The sequence below is a fragment of the Lithobates pipiens genome, unplaced genomic scaffold (genome assembly GCF_037356315.1).
Source record: "Lithobates pipiens isolate NorthernLeopardFrog02 unplaced genomic scaffold, aLitPip1_a1.2 Scaffold_22, whole genome shotgun sequence".
NCBI classification, from domain to species: Eukaryota; Metazoa; Chordata; class Amphibia; order Anura; family Ranidae; genus Lithobates; species Lithobates pipiens.
Genome location: NW_027507784.1, coordinates 11,932,066 through 11,954,589, shown reverse-complemented (window position 1 = coordinate 11,954,589; position 22,524 = coordinate 11,932,066). Strand labels below are relative to the sequence as shown.

General features: G+C 44.4%; 1 protein-coding gene across 1 annotated transcript in view; it reads left to right on the top strand.

Annotated features, from left to right (window-relative positions):
- Nucleotides 1-2,394, top strand: part of LOC144000376 (uncharacterized) — a 38,591-nt gene extending 36,197 nt beyond the window's left edge. The window contains exon 4 of the mRNA XM_077494178.1: nucleotides 636-2,394. Within this exon, the coding sequence (XP_077350304.1) occupies nucleotides 636-1,177 (542 nt within the window). The 3' untranslated portion in view covers nucleotides 1,178-2,394. The remainder of the gene's footprint in view (nucleotides 1-635) is intronic.
- The last annotated feature ends 20,130 nt before the right edge of the window (nucleotides 2,395-22,524 follow it).

The window sequence follows — 22,524 nt, the reverse complement described above, 5'->3', positions numbered from 1 at the left end:
GGTCAGTGTATGTAGGACAGTGTATGTAGGTCAGGTAGGTCAGTGCATGTAGGACAGTGTATGTAGGACAGTGTAGGTAGGTCAGTGTATGTAGGTCATTGTATGTCAGGCACATCAGTGTATGTAGGTCAGGTAGGTCAATGTATGTAGGTTAGGTCAGGTAGGTCAGTGTATGGTCAGTGTCAGGCAGGTGCTTATAGTGGTTAGCATTGATGGGCACGGGTAAGTCACACAACCCCACCGCCCAGCCCAAAAAAAAAAGCCGCGCCACATACAACAACCCCCCCCCCCCCGGTTCCTGGACTTCGGGCTGAAGCCTCTGTTTTTTTTGCCACCTAGCAACGCCCCTGCTCAGTGCTTATGGGAATCTGTGGGCAGGGGGCTTATTGGAATCACAATGCCCCCTTTGACAGTAAGGGGTCAGCCAGATACCAGCCCCTCTATGTGAATGAATAAGGGGTACATAATACCCCCTACACATTCTCAAAAAGTGAAAAAAAAAAATATGTACACGCAGTTTTTGACCATCAATCATGTGGTCCAGTTATTCAAATCCCTGTCAGTCATGACCTCCAAACGCCTTTGTGACATTTCATCAACATGGGAAAAATCATATCTCTATGTTTGTTTTTCAGGTGTAAGCCCCATTGTTGTCCTCACCCACAAGAGCAGTGGAAATCTCATAGATACAGAGAAGGTTTTCCGAAACATGGGCGTGGATAAAATATTCTCATTTGAAAACTACACGAGAGAAGATCACATAAAGCTCAGGGAGAAACACAAGGAGGTGCTGAAGTTTCTACATGAAGTCATTAAAGATGTTCGTTTTAGAATGGAACACCAACCACAGGATCCAGTGAAAGAGATCCTCGAGAGAAAGATTTTTGTAATGAATTACATATACGAGTGTGGATTGAAAGCCCAACAGGAGAAGATTTTAAAGCAGAGAGCTGATAAACAAGTACAATTACAGAAGCAAAAGGAGAAGCAGGAAAATGAGATGAGAATGCAGAGAGAGAAGGAGAGACATGACCGGGACATGGAGCTAAACAGGAGAAAGGAGGAGCTGGAGGAGGAGAAAAAAAGACAACTAAAAATCCAGGAGGATGAACTAGAAAAAGCTAAAAATAAGAGACCTAAAAACAAAAAGAAAAAAAGATGTTGTAATTGTTTTTAAACTATTTGTCAATTTTCTAAGGGAGACACCCATGAAGATTTAGCACCACATCCCAAAATAATACAAAAAAGCACATGTAGAGGAGGAGCAAGGGATTTTGACGGTGCTTACAATATCAAAAAACAGGAAATAGAGCCATGTTAAAAATAAGGCCGCGTACACACGCGCGGACTGTTCGCCCAACTTTGTCCGTCCAACAGTTTCGGCAAACAGTCCGCTCAAACTTAGCATGGACGGACATGGCCACACACGACGGACGAACAGTTTGCTGAAACCGTACGCGATGACGTGAACGGCACGTACGACGGGACGAAAAATACGACGTCCTATACACTGCATTATAGCTTTCGGCGTGAAAATCCTTTCTGAGCATGCGCGGAACTTTGTTTGTCGAACAAGCCTACACACGAGTGGACTGTTCGTTGAAACAAGGTTTCAGCGGACAGTTTTACGGAATTTCCGAAAAACCTTGTCCGTCCAACTGTCCGCTGAAACTGTCCGCTGAAAGCCCACACACGAGCGGACTGTCCGCCCAAACACTGTTCAGCGGACAAAGTTGGGCGAACAGTCCGCCCGTGTGTACGCGGCCTAAATTATTTATTTAAATCACAGTTTAAAAAAAAAAAAAAAACATTCACTTAAAAAAAGTGCTGAGGTATTGACAAGAAGATTAACATTCGAGGTCCAAGTAACATAGTAACAAAGAGATTCATTGCACATTATTCCGACATGTTTCGCTGATACGCTTCCTCAGGGGATGTGCAAGCTACTACAAAAAAAAAAAAAAAAACAAGGAAAAAGGAAAACAGTAAAACTACTGAGAATGAAAAATACAAAAGTTAAGTACATAAATGAGTGAATATGAGTTTATTTCTATATATATATATATATATATATATATATATATATATATATATATATATATATATATATATATGACAGCGCATTAAGAAGCCAGATCAACAAACAAATACCCTCAACCAAATAACCAAATAGGGGGGGGAGGGGGGAACCTCTACTTGATGGATTTAACCTGCCGATCAAAAACCTCAAAGAACATATGTGCCCAAGGGGTCATAGAGAGGGGTAAAGATCAGGCTAAAAAAAAGGGGAAGAAAAAATAAAATAAATAAATAATAAAACAGAAAATATGTGGATAATGAGTTAATGAAATAAATATATATTATAAACTGCTAGCCGTCATATTTAAATAAGGGGCCCGCCTCCATAGCATACCATTTAAGTTATATTTACTTTTACTCTCCTCAACAGATATATAGGAGATACTGTTAAAGCAATTCATCCGAAAATTAATTTATATCTATATAAATGAAAAAAAAAAAAAAAAAAAAATCTACATTAATTAATGATATATATATAGAAAAATATACTCACTCAGTATATAAAAAATACTAAACTTGAGCAAGAAAACCAATTGTCAAAACTGCACAATGCGAACCAACCGGACTATTTGGGTCTAAAAATATGATATTGAAAAAAAGCCCATCGTTAAAAAGAGTGAAAGAAAAGGCAGAGGACATAGTAATATATAGATAATAAATTATGAAAAAAGAGCCGTCATGGTCCAATACAGAGCCATTGTGGTCCAATATAGAAGCCTACCATCACTAATTAAGGCAGAGAAGACCATTCGCAAAGTAAAACGTAATACTATGAAAAGAGGAGGGAGATCACATCGTTTGGACTTTAACCACTTCAATACCGGGGGGGGGCACTTAAACACCTTCATGCCCAGACCAATTTTGAGCTTTCAGCGCTATCGCACTTTGAATGACAATTGTGCGGTCATGCTACACTGTACCCAAATTCAATTTTTATCATTTTTTTCCCACTTTTGGTGGTATTTGATCACCTCCACGGTTTTTATTTTTTGCTAAACAAATAAAAAAATACTGAAAAATTTGAAAAAAATATGTTTTTTTTTGTTTCAGTTTCAAAGACTTTGTAAATAAGTTTTCTCCTTCACTGATGGGCACTGATGGGGCTACACTGATGAGCACTGATAAGGCGGCACTGATGGGCACCGATGAGGTGGCACCAATGAAGTGGCACTGATGAGGTGGCATTGATGGGCACTGATATGTGGCACTTATAGGCGGCACTGATGGGCGACACGGATGGGCACTGATAGATAGCACAAATTGGCACTGATAGCTGGCACGGATTGGCATGGATAGGCAGTACGGATGGGCATGGATAGGTGGTACAGATGGGCATGGATAGGCGGCACAGATTGGCATGAATAGGCGGCACAGATGGGCACGGATGGGGACTGATAGACGGCACGGACGGGCACTGATAGGCAGCACAGATGGGCACTGATAGGCGGCATTGTATTGCATTATACTGTACTAATGGATACCAATCAGTGCCAAACAGACTGACACCCCGCAACAACGATCGCCGCGCTGCACGCCCCCTCGCGGGCGCGCAGTGGCTCAAAATCCTGATCACGTCATATGACGTCCGGTCAGGATTTTGAAACCACTATGCCGCCATGTTTTTGTTAGAGGGCAGCCGGCAAGTGGTTAAAAAAATTAAAAAAAGGGGGCTTACCGATGGCTGGTGCAATGCAAAGCGTGGTGCAAACCCTCCGGTTGTGGCCGTGAGGGATAGCAATGAATTGGTCTGCCTTTAAACCCCCCTCCATCGAGCCGGCATCTGGCATCACCGGCTCGATGCGGACACACAGGCGCCATTGCGCATGCCACGGGGACAAGGGGGATAAAGAGACTACATTACCCATGAGCCAAAATGGCCGGAGGAGGAGACCGAGCCAGGATAGCGATAGTAACTTGCAAACCTGAAAACCTGACAGGCATACGTCAAAGTGGAATCAAATGTGACGGAATGGTTAAGGTCAGCACAGTGGTGTAGTGGTTAGCACTTTCACCTAGCAGAAATAGGGTTGCTGGTTCAAATCCTGACCACGACACTATCAGCCTGGAGTTTGCATGTTCTCCCTGTGCCTGCGTGGGTTTCCTCCGGGTACTCCGGTTTCCTCCCACACTCCGAAGACATGCTGGTAGGTTAATTAGACCCTGTCCAAAAAAATTGGCCATAGTATGTGTATGTCAATGTTGTATGTGTTGTGAGTGTGTCGGGACCCTACAGGTTAAAGGACCGCGTAAAAGCAGCAGATAGACACCGGTGGCAAGAAAGCACCCTGAGGCGATTCAGTTCGCATAGGTAGCACTATACAAGTCATTCATAGAATATCCCTGCCCGTCCAGTTGGAAACAATGGGGAAAGAAAAACGGGCATAGCGGCAAACAGGCAATGGGGAGACAGAGCACCTCCAATGCCCTGAGTGTCCGTATGACCCCCTCCATTGGCAGACATGTAACGAGGGAAGAAAAAGCAGGTGAGGTAGAACCCAAATGGGATAGAGGGAAGAGAGGTAGTGAACTAGGATGTTGTTTAAAAATGAATCAGGCTAACTATGGACCCCACAATAGTAGCCTAAAAAATAGATGCTGGATAGGTAATGCGCCAATAAGACAAAAATAAATCAATCATAAATAATATTATATACATATATTAATATAATTATTAAAAAGGGAGAACAGGGGGAGGGGAAACCACTGCATGGGAGCAGATGGGGAGGAAGGGACAGGCAACATAAGAATAGCAATTAAATTACAAAAACGACTTAAAGCTTTCATTGAACCCCGGAAAAGTAGTAGCCTTCAAAACGAAAATCCAACGTCTTGTCAACACTGCCCCCCCCTTGAGTCCAGAGGAACATGTTCCAGTGCCAAGAATTTAACAAAATTGGGGTTAAACGCATGGTGAAGGCTTACATGTCTACTTATTGCGGTATCCATCTTTTTATTAATAATAGGTTTAATATGGTCTCTAATCTGCTTAAAAAAAGGTCTCTTGGTTTTTCCAACATAGAAACCACCGCACAAGCATTGTGCCAAATAAGCGACCAGTGTCTGGCATATAACTCGAAATTTTAGAGAGTGCCAATTGCCATTAGGTCATTTGAACTTGGATTTACAGTCAACATATTGACAGACATCACAGTGTCCGCAAGGGAAAGTGCCTATATTAACTGACTTTATAACCTGATCCGTTTTATTGAAATGGCTGTGGACCAGTCGATCTTTTAGGGAGTGAACCCGTCTATACGTGATTTCAGGAAATTATTTTATATATTTGCTTACAATAGGGTCAGCCGAAAGGAGGGGCCAAAATCGCCTTAGGATTTTTCTAAATTCATCATGTTGATTTGAATAACGAGTTATAACTCTTACTGTATCACTTTTGTTGGGTAATTTGGAAGAAAAAATCAAAGCGCTTCTATCCTTAATTTTGACCTGATTGTAAGCTCTTTTCAGGCAAGCATGGCTATAACCGTGGGCTTTCAGTCTAACATAGAGATCTTTGGCAGCAGCCTGAAAATCAAGCTCCCTACTACATTTACGTTTCAGTCGTAAATATTAACTATAGGGTATGCTTCTTAAAAGTGGGGCTGGATGGAAACTCTTGGCGTGTACAATAGTATTGCCCGCTGTAGGTTTTCTAAATAAGGAAGAGTCTAATTTACCTTCTGCATTAATAGATATAACCAGATCAAGAAAATTGATGTCAGTTTGACTATATTGCATAGTAAACTTGAGATTGAAATTGTTAGTAGAACTCAAACTGAAAAACTGTTTAAGTTCACTCTCTGTACCTGACCAAAAAATGAGGACATCATCGATGTACCTATACCAAGAAACGATTCTGTCCAAATAATGGGCAAGATCCTCTCTTTAGAAGACGTCCTTCTCCCACCCCCAGGTACAAGTTGGCATACGATGGGGTGCATTTGGTCCCCATCGCAACCCCCTGCACCTGGAGGTAATGGTTTGAGTCGAATTGAAAAATGTTGTGTTTTAAGACATAATCCAATAGTTCAAGGACAAAATTACTGTATTTGGAAAAAGTGGGGCCTCTTTCATTCAGATGAGTCTGCACAACGTTGATGCCCCTATCATGGGGAATCACGTTGTAGAGACTCTCTGTGTCAATGGCTACTAGCCAAGAATTGGGAGGTAATTAGATCCCCTCAATCGTTCTCAATAGATCTATAGTATCTTTTATATAAGAGAACAGTGATGTCACATGCGGGTACAAATAGCTATCAATCAAAGAACTGCCATTTTCGGTGAGGCTGGAACAGCCCGAAATTATAGGACGTCCCGGAGGTTCAACTAGAGATTAATGTATTTTTGGTAGAGCGTAAAATGTGGGAATTTTTGGATCCTTAACATTCAGAAAACTCCATGTGGTCTTATCAATGATCCCTTGTTGATAGGCCTTAAATATAATTGAACGAAATTTAACACAAAAATTTTCAATCACAAAGTTAGATTAGAAGATTGTGTGGGCACGAAAGTAGAGTTTTCAATTGCCTTACATGCTTGTTGAGTAAAAGGGGGTTGTCTGTCGTTGGCATGTCAGTTAAAGTAACGCAGTGCCGTATCAACAAAAAAAAAATGGCCTGATCATGAAGAGGAGTAAATCCTTCCGGGCCTGAAGTGGTTAAAAAAAAGTAGGACCTCCAACTAGTAAGGAGTTAGAGAGATCCTTAAACAAGGGTGGGTAATTGGCCCAACATAAAGAGTCATAAAAATGGGTTATATTAATCCCGAAGTAGGGCAAGGAAGGGGGTCTAATGAAATGGTAATTTTCTCTAACTTGTTGGCATAGTTGTGGGTTAAACAGGAGTTTATGCTGGGTGCTTGCAAATTATATACCTTGGATGGAAGGGTTGGCATGAATTGTGGTAACAAGAGGATCAAGGGCTAGTATAAAAAGAATGGGGGGCACCCCTGCCAGGTACACTGGGGAGATTAGGAATGGATCAGAGATGAAAATTGCATACCTAATAGAAGCTCTGAGAGTAATCAGGATCTACACAACAATTTTTCTGCAACATTAACTGCCCAAATAGACAACAGTATGCAGATGGCACATATGGGTAGATAAAGCATAGCACATCTAGAGGTTCATGAGCAGTGCACAAATTAGATTAGATTAGTCATCGGGTGGCCCCACCTTCTTGTGAGGTCATTGACCAAAGCATGCTGGGGGAATGACATAATAAGTGGCGGGGTCACCCAATGACATCATCGGGTGACTCCTCCTCTTAGCTATTTAAGAAATGTCAGACGTGGGAGCAAGCAGTCGGCAGGAGCCTTCGATGAGACAGAATGATTTTTTTTTCCAGGTCCAACACCGTGATTGACAATAGATCTAGACCGGGGGGCTTTTTAATTTTTTTTTTTTAACAAAGGACTTGTCAGAAACTTGTTTAGTGTCTTTACTTACTTTTTTACACTTTTTTTGGTGAATGGGTAGGGCCAGGTCCAGAGTCTGACAAACCCCCCACCCACAGACCCCCAACAACCACCACCAGGATCAACGTGGGGACATGTTGAGGGCATGAGGCCTGGTATGGTTCATGAGGGGGGAGGTGCTCAATTGCCCCCCCCCATTTCCTGGCTTCCTGGCCCGCTTCTTCACAACCAGCTATTCTTCTCACAGAATTCGAATTGGTCAATAATTTTTCGACCGATCCCAATTTTAATTGTTCCCAAACTTTGGAATTTGTTAGAAAACGAATATAAGAAATTAAATTAACTGAATTTCAATGCATAGCCAACAATTCATTTAAATTTATATTCAGACCAAAATGAACTGCACATGTCTACTTACTGTCAAGTTGATCCAGCCTGTACTGATGCGGTGGTGACTATGGCAGCCAGGAACGGCAGTATCGTGAGTACCTGGTGGCCCTGCTGAGTGGAGTGATACACACACACATGTTTCTTTGGTAAGATAGCCCCCACAGCTAGCTTAGGTGTATAGAGTGGCAGTGGGAGGAATAGTGTCCCATCATTTTATTTATTTTTTTGGTGGGGGAGTGGATCTTGGGTGGGAGTTCCCACACTTTTTTCCCCAGGACTTGACCCCTGAGTGTACAGATACTGTTTGTAGAGTAGAGATACTGTATGTAGGGTACAGATACTGTATGCAGGGTACAGATACTGGATTTAGGGTACAGATACTGGATGCAGGGTACAGTTACTGGATGTAGGGTAGAGGATACTGGATGTAGGGTAGAGGATACTGGACGCAGGTACAGATACTGGATGCAGGGTACAGATACTAGATGCAGGGTACAGATACTGGATGTAGGGTAGAGGATACTGGACGCAGGATACAGATACTGGATGCAGGGTACAGATACTGGATGCAGGGTACAGATACTGGATGTAGGGTAGAGGATACCGGATTTAGGGTACAGATACTGGATGCAGGGTACAGATACTGGATGTAGGGTAGAGGATACTGGATGCAAGGTACAGATACTGGATGTAGGGTAGAGGATACTGGATGCAGGGTACAGATACTGGATGCAGGGTACAGATACTGGATGTAGGGTAGAGGATACTGGATGCAGGGTACAGATACTGGATGCAGGGTACAGATACTGGATGCAGGGTACAGATACTGAATGCAGGGTACAGATACTGGATGTAGGGTAGAGGATACTGGATGCAGGGTACAGATACTGGATGCAGGGCACAGATACTGGATGCAGGGTAGAGGATACTGGATGCAGGGTACAGATACTGGATGCAGGGTACAGATACTGGATGTAGGGTAGAGAATACTGGATGCAGGGTACAGATACTGGATGCAGGGTACAGATACTGGATGCAAGGTACAGATACTGGATGTAGGGTAGAGGATACTGGATGCAGGGTACAGATACTGGATGCAGGGTACATGATCAGGTGGGGAAGCAGCTCATAGGCACAGATATCAGTTAAGGGAGGGATTATATACATTTCCTGCAGCCAGAATCAGTTGGAACCTAATTTCCAAGATCAGATGGCTGCTGGGAGATACCCACCCACTGGCGGCCATCAGAACTGTGTGTTCAGCTCTGGGATCCACAATGCCACCAAAAAGAAAAGAGAGGGGGTGCCTCTGGGTGCAGATTTTTTCAAAAGTTTATTCACAGTTTTACAATAATAAAATTTGCACTCACATTTTGGAGGTTAAGAACGAGCATTGAGAAAGACACAGGAGGGGTCATCTGATTTTTCTGGTTCAATCCGTCAGCTAGTAGTCGGGTCTGCATACTGTATGTCATCTTGCATTTTTCTCCCAGCGTTATCCATTTGTCAGATGTTTCAGAGATGCCGGCTTGTGGTGGACGCAGAGGCGCCCCGCTCGTCTCTGCATTCCAAGCCTCATTCTGACTGTACATCCTCTGCGTCCACCACAAGCCGGCATCTCTGAAACATCTGACGAATGGATAACGCTGGGAGAAAAATGCAAGATGATATATGCGGACCCGACTACTAGCTGACGGATTGAACCAGAAAAATCAGATGACCCCTCCTGTGTCTTTCTCAATGCTCGTTCTTTTAACCTCCAAAATGTGAGTGCAAATTTTATTATTGTAAAACTGTGAATAAACTTTTGAAAAAATCTGCACCCAGAGGCGTCCCCTCTCTTTTCTTTTTCGTACTTTCAGCAATTTAGGAGCCTGGTTTCAGCTCCCTGAAGGTGGCAGCCCTGTATGTGGATCCTCTTTATAAATTAATTAAGACTTTTTATTCCCCCGGACTTGATTAAGTAGATGCAGAATTATTCTGCATTCATTATTTCATGCACTCATGTAGACAGTTCTCTCTCCGTGGGGGACATACTATTATTTTATGATTTTTGTGCCTTAACTTGTCTTATGTCCACAATGCCACCAGCAGGTGATCTAAGTCCTTACAGACTGCCAGAAAATAACCCTCCATCCAGTACACTGACAATCATGCAATATGAACAATTGTGATAAGCTTAGTGAACAGCCTAAAAAAACATGTAGATGTCAAACTCCCACGCTTATTTATGGCTTGTTGCAGGGCTGTCTTTAAGGCAGGGCAAAAGTGGCAGCTGCCCTGGGCCCTGTCATGTTTGTGGGGCCCAAAGCAGCTGCCTCATACTTGCCAACTATCCCGGGTTTAAATTCCCTTGTCCCTTGTTTAGTGTCAGTCCCGTGCTGTGTCCCGATATCTAAGTGTGAAGTGATGCTACTAATGCTGCCCAGCTCTGCCCTATTGCTGTGTGCAGAGGACTCACCTGCAGACCCTGTGTTTACATGTAAATAAAGGGCATTGATATGTAAATAGTGGCGGCCGGCAGCATTGATATGCATATCATGCTGCCCACTGGGGAGACAAAGGGGCATGCTTCAAAGTCCTGCCTGCAACTGTGGTCATTAAGCCTTAAATCTGCCTGTTCTGCAAATGTAAGCAAGTTGGTGGGGGGGGAGTGTGGGGTATGCAGAGGTAGGCAGAGAAGGAATTAGTTTGGGGTACACAGGTGAGAAAGGAGGGGATGTATGGTTGGTAAGGAAGGTGGGTGCAAGGGTGAGCAGAGGAGGTAGGTAGAGTTAAATGGGTGGGGTGGAGAGGATGGGGGAGGTTTGGGGTGCAGAGGTTAGCAGGGGTTTTAGGATGCAAAGGTGTACTGATAGGGTAGATAAAGATGTTGGTCATGTGTAGGGCAGCCCATTCATTTAAATAAGCTGCTCTATGCGCTACCAATGTGGAAAGTCCCAAACCCCTATTTCTAAATCACATGGTGCCAAGGCATATCTCAGCAAATGCGTGGGGGTGTCATTAACAATTAATGGCCCTGCTGTGTATCTGCTAAAGAGCATTTCTGTGGTGTTCGGAAAGTGATTTTGCGTTCCCCATTCCATGGTGTACAGACAGTGAGGAGCTGATGTGCTGTAACCTCTAGCAACCAACCAGTGAGCAGTAATGATGTGCAGTAACTTCTAGCAACCAATCAGTGAGCAGTAATGATGTGTAGTAACTTCTAGCAACCAATCAGTGAGCAGTATTGATGTACAGTAATCTCTATCAACCAATCAACAAGCAGAAATCATGTGCTGTAACCTCTAGTAACTAATCAGTGAGCTGTAATGTCTGCTGTAACCTTTAGCAACCAGTCAGTAAGCGGTAATGATGCAGTAACTTCTAGCAACCAATCAGTGACCAGTAATGATGTGCAGTAACTTCTAGCAACCAATCAGTGAGCAGTATTGATGTACAGTAATCTCTATCAACCAATCAACAAGCAGAAATCATGTGGTGTAACCTCTAGCAACTAATCAGTGCACTGCAATGTCTGCTGTAACCTCTAGCAACCAGTCAGTAAGCAGTAATGATGAACTGTAACCTCTGGCAACCACTGTCTGATCTGATTCGGTAAACTGATTTTGAGTCTAGCTGCTATTTATTGTATGGCTGGCAAGAAAATGTTTTCCCAGGGTCCAATCAATATTAAAGACGGCCCTATATAGAAATGTGCATAGCTTCGACACAGTTCTATTTTAAATTATTAAATTAAATTATTAAATTATTAAATAAACCTAAACTAGAAACTGAAGAATTACTATTTCTTAAGGAAAATCTAGAAATTGTATTTGTGCTGGAGCAGTATCCTGGAAATTCTATATTGTGTCTTGAATTTCTCATTAAAAATTATCATCTCACTTCCTGTTCCATAGCCTCCTAGCATGACTCAACATGACGGCGCACCAGTGCACAAAGCAAGGTCCATAAAGACATGGATGGGCGAGTTTGGAGTGCAGGAACTTGACTGGCCTGCACAGAGCCCTGACCTCAATCCGATAGAACACCTTTGGGTCGAATTAGAGTGGAGACTGCGATCCAGGCCTTCTCATCCGACATCAGTGCCTGACCTCACAAATGCGCTTCTGGAAGAATGGTGAAACTCGATATCCGTTTGATGACCCGTGATCGCGTTGTTCAGCAGCAGAACAGGGATCTGCCTTTGCAATCAAGGTGAATCTCCATTCTGCCAGATGACATATCAGAGATCTTCTGTCCCCAGTGATCAGGGAACAGTGATCTCTGTCATGTTCCTGCCAGCCCAACCCCCCTACGGTTAGAACACACCCAGGGAACACAGTTAACCCTTTGATCGCCCCCTTGCGTTAACCCCTTCCCAATTAAATAATGGTCCCCAAAAAGTGTAATTTGGGGTTATATTTGTCCGCCGCAATGTTGCAGTCCTGCTAAAAAAAACGCAGATCACCACCATTACCAGTAAAAAATAAATAAAAATAAATTAAAGTCCATAAATCTATCCCCTGGTTTGTAGACACAATAACTTTTGCACAAACCAACCAATATACGCTTATTGCCATGTTCTTTTTACCAGGAATATGTAGAAGAATACATATCGGCCTAAATTTATGAACTTTGTTTTTTTTTTTTTTGCATTTTGTTTGTTGGGATTTGTATTATAGCAAAAAGTAAAAAAATATTGTTGTTTTTTTTTTATTGACCTTTTTTTTTTATAGCGCAAAAAATAAAAAAAAACGCAGAGGTGATCGAATACCACCAAAAGAAAGCTCTATTTGTGGGGGAAAATAAAGCACATCAATTTTGTTTGGGTACAACATCGCATGACCGCGCAATTGTCAGTTAAAGCGCCGCGGTGCCGTATCGCAAAAAATGGACCGGTCAAGGAAGGGGGTAAATCCTTCCGGGGGTTGACCTGGTTAACCACTTCAATACCGGGCACTTAAACACCTTCCTGCCCAGACCAATTTTGAGCTTTCAGCTCTGTCGCACTTTGAATGACAATTGCGTGGTCATGCTACACTGTACCCAAATGAAATTTTTATCATTTTTTTCCCACAAATAGAGATTTCTTTTGGTGGTATTTGATCACCTCTACGGTTTTTATTTTTTGCGCTACAAATAAAAAAATACCGAAAATTTTGAAAAAAAAATGTTTTTTTTGTTTCAGTTTCAAAACTTTGTAAATAAGTACGTTTTCTCCTTCACTGATGGGCACTGATGGGGCTACACTGATGGGCACTGATAAGGCGGCACTGATGGGCACCAATGTGGCACCAATGAAGTGGCACTGATGAGGTGGCTTTGATGGACACTGATATGTGGCACTGATAGGCGGCACTGATAGGCGGCACTGATGGGCGACACGGATGGGCGACACGGATGGGCGACACGAACGGACACTGATAGGTGGCACAAATTGGTACTGATAGCTGGCACGGATTGGCATGGATGGGCGGCACAGATGGGCATGGATAGGCGGCACAGATGGGCATGGATAGGCGGCACAGATGGGCATGGGTGGGCACTGATAGGCGGCACAGGTGGGCACTCATAGGCGGCACAGGTGGGCACTCATAGGCGGCACAGGTGGGCACTCATAGGCGGCATTGGTGTTATACTATAGTAATGGATGCCAATCAGTGCCAAACAATAATGCATGCCAATCAGTGATGCCCATTGTGGGCACTGATTGGCATCCATTATGGGCACTGATTGGCATCCATTATGGGCACTGATTGGCATCCATTGTGCTGACTGGCATCCCTGGTGGTCTAGGGAGGATTACCTTTTCCCTGGTGGTCTGGTGGCGTCCCTGGTGGTCCAGTGTGGGCATCCTCGGGGGGGGGCTGTGCTGATAATCGATCAGCACAGACCCCCCCCCTGTCAGAGGAGCAGCCGATTGGCTCTCCTCTCCTCGCGTCTGACAGACGCGAGTGAGGGAAGGCCGATCACCGGCTCTTCCTATTTACACTGTGATCAGCCGTGATTGGACACGGCTGATCACGTGGTAAAGAGTCTCTGTCGGAGACTCTTTACCGAGATTGTAGTTGCCGGGTGTCAGACTGACACCCTGCAACAACGATCGCCGCGATGCGCGCCCCCGGGGGCGCGCAGCGGCTCATAATCCTGATCACGTCATATGAAGTCCGGTCAGGATTATGAAACCACTTTGCCGCCGTCAATTGCCTATAGGGCGGGCGGCAAGTGGTTAAACTAATTAAACTAATCTAACTAAACAAAATTAGTTAAATAACTAATTGAAACAAAACAGCTTTGGCTACATACAGTATATACCGTTGAGCGATGTATTCAAATGAATACAGAGCCTGCTAGGATTGGTGTAACAACCTCTGTCAATCCGAGAAGGCTACATAGAGTAGCCTACCCAGATTGGCTTTGAGAGTCAGAGAGGCGCGGACTGATGATGTTACAGCCTCTGCCAATCCAAGCAGGCTTTGTATTCATTAATAGAATACATCGCTCGCTGCGATTGGCTCCAGCAAGCAGGAAGAAGGATATGGCGCCAGCTCCAGCAAGAAGGAAGAAATATGAAGCGTCGTAAGGGGGGCCGTCTTATACGGTAAGTACAGGCAAAAATGCTTTAACAACTGTAAAATTAGGGGGTTGTCTAATACGCCCGGTCGCCTTATACACTGGGAAATACAGTATTTATTAGTGGGACTGCTTTAGCAGTCCCACTATTGTTATTTGTTTTTTAATTTATTAATCTATTTATTATTATTATTTCATAGGTTTTTTGACTATGCGTAACTTTTGCATACTTTCAGCTATTAAAGCCATTCAACTTTTTAAATGTTCAGCTCTTTCAGCTGATTATGGGACCTCTTCAACTTTTATTTCTACTATTTATACTTTTTAAAATATTAAGCTTTTAAACACTTTTTTTTAACATTGAAATCAATGAGAGCATGCTTAAAATCCTTAAAATCTTCTTCTGCTACCAAACGTTTTAAGCTCCTTCATACTTTCACCTACAGACGCCAAACAAACTTTAAAATGTTCACAAAATATTCAGCTATCTGGCTATATCTTTTCAGTTTGATATCTTTTACAGTTTTTGTGTAAAAGCTGTTTAAAGAGGAAGTAAACCCTGATGGGTTTACTTCCTCTTTCATTCCCTGCAAAGGCAAAGCATAATGGACTACTATGCATCGCATAGTAGTCCATTATGTGTCACTTACCTGACACAGGAGCCAGAGATGTCACCGCTGTCCCCTGTAGTCCGGCGCATCCATCTTCTCGGTGGGGTCTCGCAGCTCCGCCGCTGTCATTCGGCGAAGCCGCGATGACGTCACTCCCGCGCATGCGCACGGGAGCCGACACGCGCGGCATCTTCGTTGTTGACGATGCCGCGTTCAGTGCGCCTGCGCGCCGCCGTAGATAGCGGTGCATGTCTTCAGGCAAATATCTCCTAAACTGTATAGGTTTAGGAGATATTTCTTGGACCTACTGGTAAGCCTTAATCTAGGCTTACCTGTAGGTCAAAGTGTGTTGTAAGGGTTTACAACCACTTTAAGTTTAGTGATCATTTCAGAAAATTTCATTACATTTAGGGCATCCAGGCTTTTGTTGTCTGTTTTGTTTCCGCAGTTACCAAAGTTTCTTATACACAGTGACGGGCGGTGGGGGAGAGCACAGACACACCATGTACTGATTTATAATAGAGGAATATGATGGGGCAGTTTTGATGGGGCAATATGATGGGACAGTTTTGACTGGGCAGTTTTGATGCTATTCAGCATTCCCACGCATTTTCTCCAGGAAATGCATTTTCTAGTTATCTGCTAAAACCCTACAGGGGGCAAAAAAAATCATAAGAAAAAATCTATTTGAAAATGTTTCTATTACTATTAGAATGAGGGGTGTATGGACAGGTCTAATCTGATGCAGGAAAAAGTTGTCTCTATTCATCTCTCACAGAATGCAGGAAGGGATATATAAACATTTAGTTGTAGGTTGCGGAGTGACTGGTTCTCTTGTAGAAAGGCCTGTAGGAGGATCTCCTGACATGATAACTTTAGAGAGTTTAATCTTTGTACTTTTGTCTTCAGGCAATAAGGAACCAAGTTCAGGAAAGTGCTATAAATACTCTATCAGTTGAAAACGAGCAAAAGGTTCTTTTTCTGGTTTGAAAAGCTAGAAACAAATAAGAACATTGGGATTTTCTTCTGCTGCAGAGAGAAGAAGACATAATTGCGGGAGGTAGACATGGATATGGACGAGCTCAGACAGGCCATTAATAATTTTAGCTTTGATAGATGTAAAGGGGGCAACCAGGGCTTCAATAGAATCCTCATCCAGCTGTTCGGGTTGATGGGACATGGAAGGTCCACATTTATTAACACCTGTATATACGTGTGGCAAGATGGTGAATATCAGAGCTGGGCAAAGGCAAATGCATCTGCAGGAGCTGTTACCATGGAGAGACTAGAATATAAACTCACAAACAACATCTCACTGGTGGATAATCGAGGACTGAACAGATATACGATTGGAGAGATCTACGCTCAGTTCGGTAAGTGAGAATAATCTAGATGCTTTCAATGTCCATGGAATTGAAAACTAGAATAGTTGAATACTGAGGGCCAGAGGCTTCACTAGAGGGTGGCCACTGGGGCCCATAGCCCAGAGTCTCTAGCAGGGGCAGATCCAGGGGGGGGGCAACGGGGCAATTGCACCCCCTGAGAAAATAGTGAGCGGGTGAGCCAGTGGGTGAGCGAGCGGATGGGCAATCATGCCGACGTGCTGGCGAGTGACTGAGCAAGCAGACAGGGGTTGTCAGGAAGCCACTGCTCATCTGAATATGTGACTGAAGGGACGTTGCGTCGCGGCCATCTTGGTACTCCCGCACTCGTCGACAGTAAGCCTAGTGTAAGTCGGCAAATGGACATCTTTATACACCCACCTTTTCCCAGGTATTTTTAAAAGTAAACTCAACTTATATTTCACTAAATAAATTGAGTTTACTGTTAAAAATAACTGTTAAAAGCAAGACTCCGGTGGGTGTATAAAGATGTCCGCTTGCTGACTTCTAACTCTAGGCTTACTGCAGACAAGTGGGGGTGTACCAAGATGGCCGCGACGCAACGTCCCTTCAGTCACATATTCAGATGAGCAGTGGCTTCCTGACAACACCAGTCTGCTTGCTCAGCCGCAAGTGACAATTCACATCTGGTGGCAGGGGATATGGCAAGTGACAATCTGCATTTGGTGGCAGCCAATGGTGGCAAGTGACATGCTGCATCTGGTGGCAGGCGACGTAGCAAGTGACACGCTGCATCTGGTGGCAGGCGACGTAGCAAGAGACACGCTGCATCTGGTGGCAGGCGATGTGGCAAGTGACATGCTGCATCTGGTGGCAGGCGACGTAGCAAGTGACACGCTGCATCTGGTGGCAGGCGACGTAGCAAGAGACACGCTGCATCTGGTGGCAGGCGACGTAGCAAGTGACATGCTGCATCTGGTGGCAGGCGACGTAGCAAGTGACACGCTGCATCTGGTGGCAGGCGACGTAGCAAGAGACACGCTGCATCTGGTGGCAGGCGATGTGGCAAGTGACATGCTGCATCTGGTGGCAGGCAACGTAGCAAGTGACATGCTGCATCTGGTGGCAGGTGACACAGCAAGTGACACGCTGCATCTGGTGGCAGGCGACGTGAAAAGTGACATTCTCATGGCTCCCACTGATTCTACATTATGGTGAGCTGAACTATTTAATTTTATATTACAATGTAATAATAGAAATAATGCGCTTCAATCATCCGGACACTATATTAATCATGGCGCTGTGATGATTGAAGTTCTAACACCAGCCATTGCCCCAGCAAATTGCCGCAAAATTTCCTGGCAGTGCCCCTCCCGAGACTAGGCTCTGGATCCGCCCCTGGTCTCTAGGGCAGGGGTCAGCAACCCGTGGCTGCGGGCAGCCTGCCACCACTAAATATGGGCACCTGGACCGCGGACATCTTTGCTGCTGTCCTCTTCATTGGACAGCAGTGAGTGGTCAGTATCACAGGGCTGGATGGAGGCGGGAACTGTTTGAGTTAACTTTTTACAGTAAACAGCAGGTGATTGGTTGCCAGGTGATCCTAACAACCAGTCACCAGCTTGTTAATGTGAAAGGTTTATTTCAGTAGTTCCCTCCCCATTCAGCTCTGTGATACTGATCTCTGCTGCTCTGCTTGCTGTACACCTGTGTAAGATAGGAGAGCTCTACGTACACAGTGTGTGTTTGTGGGAGGGGGGGTGCAGAGGGCACTACAGTGGGGGTGCAGAGGACAGAGGGCACTACAGTGAGGGGGGTGCAGAGGACAGGGGGCACTACAGTGAGGGGGTGCAGAAGACAGGGGGCACTACAGTGAGGGGGTGCAGCGGACAGAGGTTACAATAGTCGGGGTGCAGCGGACAGAGGACACTACAATGAGGGTGTAGAGGACATTATGTTGGGGGTTGCAGGGGACAGAGAACACTACAGTTGGGGGGGTCCAGTGCTGTGCACTGGTGAGGCTGCCTTGCTGGGCACTGGTGAGGTTAAATTGCTGGGCACAGGTGAGGCTGTGTTCCTGGGCACAGATGAGGCTGCACGAATGGGCACAGCCGAGCTCTGCACACTTTATGTAGCGCACTTTTGAGCCCTGGGGCTCTTTGGGGAACCTGATGTAAGCAAGAGGCTCTCTGGGGACCCTGATGTAAGGGGGGAGCTCTCTGGAGACCCTGATGTAATTTGGGGGGCTCTCTGGGGACCCTGATGTAATGGGGGGGTTCTCTGGGGACCCTAATGTAAAGGGGGATCCACACTCAGTTATGTAACAGTATTTTTATATATATATATATATATATATATATATACAGTATCTCACAAAAGTGAGTACATCCCTCAGTCACATTTTTGAAAATATTTTATTATATATTTTCATGTGACAGCACTGTAGAAATGACACTTTGCTACAATGTAAAGTAGTGAGTGTACAGCTTGTATAACAGTGTAAATTTTCTGTCCTCTCAAAATAACTCAACACACTGTTTTGGCTTGCATCAAAGATGTCGTCTGGTTGCACAACTCCATGGTGATCCTGACACTTCAACACCCGGTGGGTCATAAACACTGTAGGCACTGGAGACTCAATGAGTCAATTTTGAGTGATCTGATCAGAGCAACGGAAATCGAAAATAATATCCAAAATTATTTCCTCACTAACGACACGCCAGAAACTTGCCCCTCATGCCTTTTAGGCGGCACACAAGGCCATCATTAGAGGTCAACTGATTCAAATAGCCTCCCAAATTAACAAGGCTAACAAAGCAGACTTAGAAAAGTTAGAGCAGGAGTTTGCAGCCTTAACTAAAAAACATAAGGCCAACCCAAGAGCTGTTCCCACAACTGAGCTGGAAGCAGCCCATATGGTATTGAACCTTGCCCTAACCACAAAGGCTGAAAAATGGTTGTGTTAGAATAGATCCCGGTTGTATTGTCATGGTGACAATATAGGTTCTTTGCTCACAGGCAGGCTTTCACGGAAATTTAGCACCCACGGCCCTCCCCAAAATTAAAATTCACAGCGGCACTCTGTCCCAGAACCCCTAACGTATCATGGAAGAATTCCATAGCTTCTATAAATCCCTATACAGCGGAGAGAACACCCCTTCTCGAAATGTCGTAGCTCGTTTCCTTGACAACATCCAGATCCCCAGATTTGAAGACAGACACCACCTGAAACTAGACACTATCTCCACAGAGGAAGTGTGCGTGGTCATAAAAAATTTAAAATTACATTCGGCGCCTGGCCCGCATGGCTTCTCAGTACCCTATTACAAATCATTCTCCACCACACTCGCTCCCGATATGGCTCGCATTTCTAATGCTCTTAGACGGGGGGGCCAATTAGACACCTCAATTAACGCAGCCTATATTACAGTCCTACCCAAACCAGACAAAGATGCCAGCTCAGTTAGCAACTATAGGCCGATATCTCTTAATAACAATGATTTAACGATTCTGACTAAAATCCTTGCAGACCATCTAGCTTCCTTCATTAGCCTATACATTAACAAGGACCAAGTAATCGGGTTTTATCCTGGGGAGACAGGGTCCTGATAAGACTCGGCACGCGTTTGACATAATATCCCTCCTCAATTCTAATTGGGACAAGGGCTCTCCCAGGCAGGGCTGTTTGCTTTCCCTGGACCTCCAAAAAGCATTTGATTCTGTGGCCATACATCTTCTCCACTTTAAAACAATGGGGTTTTGGGGAATAATTCCTTAATGTCATGCATGCCCTTTATTCATCCCCCTCGGCTCAGGTGCGTCTGCAGGGATTTTACTCAGAATCTTTCCCCACATGTAGAGGCACAAGACAGGGATGCCCACTCTATCCGTTGATTTTTGCCCTAGCAATCAAATCTTTGGTGATAGCCATCAGAAACAATCCGAACATCCAAGGCATTCAATGCAGAGCTCCCATTGCCACAAATGCAAATTATTTGCGGATGACATTTTACATTTTGTCTCATCTCCACTAACCTCTCTTCTCAACATATGTCGTCTCATAGATAAATTTGGGGCAGCCTCGGGCCTTAGGCTCAATTACAATAAATCCCAAGCACTTAACATTAACATCCCAGATTCTCTCCTAGGCATACTTAGGGAAAGCTTTCAGTTCACCTGGAATGACTCAGCAATTACCTATTTGGGGATAAAACTGACCCCCGGGATTGAACTCCTCCACCAAGCAAACTACCCTCCACTTTACAAAAAACTGGGGGAAGACCTCTCCCAGTGGTCCCTGTCCTGGTTGGGCAGAATTAATACAATTAAGATGACCCTACTCCCCTGCATCTTATACTAATTTAGAGCCCTCCCTATCCCTGTTAACAAAGTTCGCCTAAAACATTTCCAAGCCAAACTCATCAAATTCATATGGGGCAAAGGCGGTCACATATTTTCCAAAGCAGTCCTATTTAGAACTAGAGTGGAAGGGGGATTGGGCCTTCCCAATCTGCTTTGGTACTTCCACGTAGCCCATCTGGCTCAGATATCGGTGGTGTATTAACGCTGGGAACAACCCGACTGAATACACATATAGAGGCAGGCGGTCCCCCTTCACATGCTGGACTTTCTCCTCTGGAGCCCTAAGAAGCTGAGACCTCCAATCCTTTCCTCAACACTGTCACACTCATTCACTCTTTGGGATAGCCTGAAAAGTAACAACCAACTGACATCCCACACAGAACCGCTACAACACTTATTCCACAATCCGGAGTTCCCCCCAGGCCTTAACATAAAAGCCTTCAAGTGATGGCTTGACAAAGGGCTATACAGAATGGGACACTTCCTTAGACCTCTTGGCCCACTCTCTAAAACATTCTGTGTTAGTAACCTAGATATGTCTGCATGCGAATTCTTTAGATTCTCCCAGATCTCAAATTTTTACATACATGTTGCAAAACACTTCCAAACGGACCCCAAATTACTGCATATGAACAATGGTGTGGCCAAGCTGATGAGCAGAGGGGGGAATCCCGGTGATATACAAAGCACTGTCATCCACGCAGTCCAAGACACCTTACATGCTGACCTGGGAGGACGATTTTCCCAACATTGGAAACTGGAAACTTGGCACAGGAATTTCTCCCAATCTTACAAAGGCATTTTCAATTTCCGGCCTCATGGAAGCAAGTATAAAAGTGTTAACTAGATGGTACCTAGTCCCTTCGAAGCTGGCCAAAATATTTCCATCAGCATCCCCCCTCTGTTATCAGGGATGTGACCTAAGCACCGATATGCTCCATGTGTGGTGGACTTGCCCCAGAATACACAATTTCTTGCACGAAATCTTCTCATGGATCCGCAAAATCACCTCAATCTCTGTCCAAACGTCCCCCCTCATAGCACTCCTTAACTTTCCAGTGAAGGAGGCCTCCAGGATTACACAACACCTCATTTTTTTATCTTCCTAGGATCCAAGCTTACCCTGGCTAAAGATTGGACAAAACATCTGTCTAAACACTTCTAGCAAAAATAAAGATCTCCTGGATTATGAACCAAGAGAAGATGGCAAGTGTATTCCTGGACCGCTCCTACAAATTCGAACAAACTTGGGAACCCTGGGCAACATTTGTAGGAGTTACCCTTTAACACTGACCTCGAGAGTAACTACTACTGGCTTATTCCCCCCAGTCAACGCCCATTCTTCTCCACATCCCTTTTTTCTTTCTTTCTCTTTCTTTTTCCTCTCTCTGTTAATTACTGGGCCTTGGCCTTTCTCCAAGTGGGCCTAGCCAAGGCCCGGGTCAGACATCATCTCAGATATGGTCACTACATTTCTCTCTATATAAAGAAGCTTCATGGTGACCCAAAACCCAGTTATGTGTTTGTAGCTCCGGCTCCTGACGAGCATTGGCTATATGTTTTTGAAAATTAATATTCCTAAAACCACAGTTGGGTTTTAGGGCTAATTTTGCTAAATTATGGTTTCAGTACCAGTCTAGCTGGATTGCATGGAGTTCTCCTTGGCTGCAGGTGTCGCTGTCACCGCCAGCAAGTGGCAAAATGCAGTCTAGTTGGGTGTATTGAGTGCCATCCTTGTCTCGTAACCAGCCCAGTGGGAGTTTTTTTTCTGC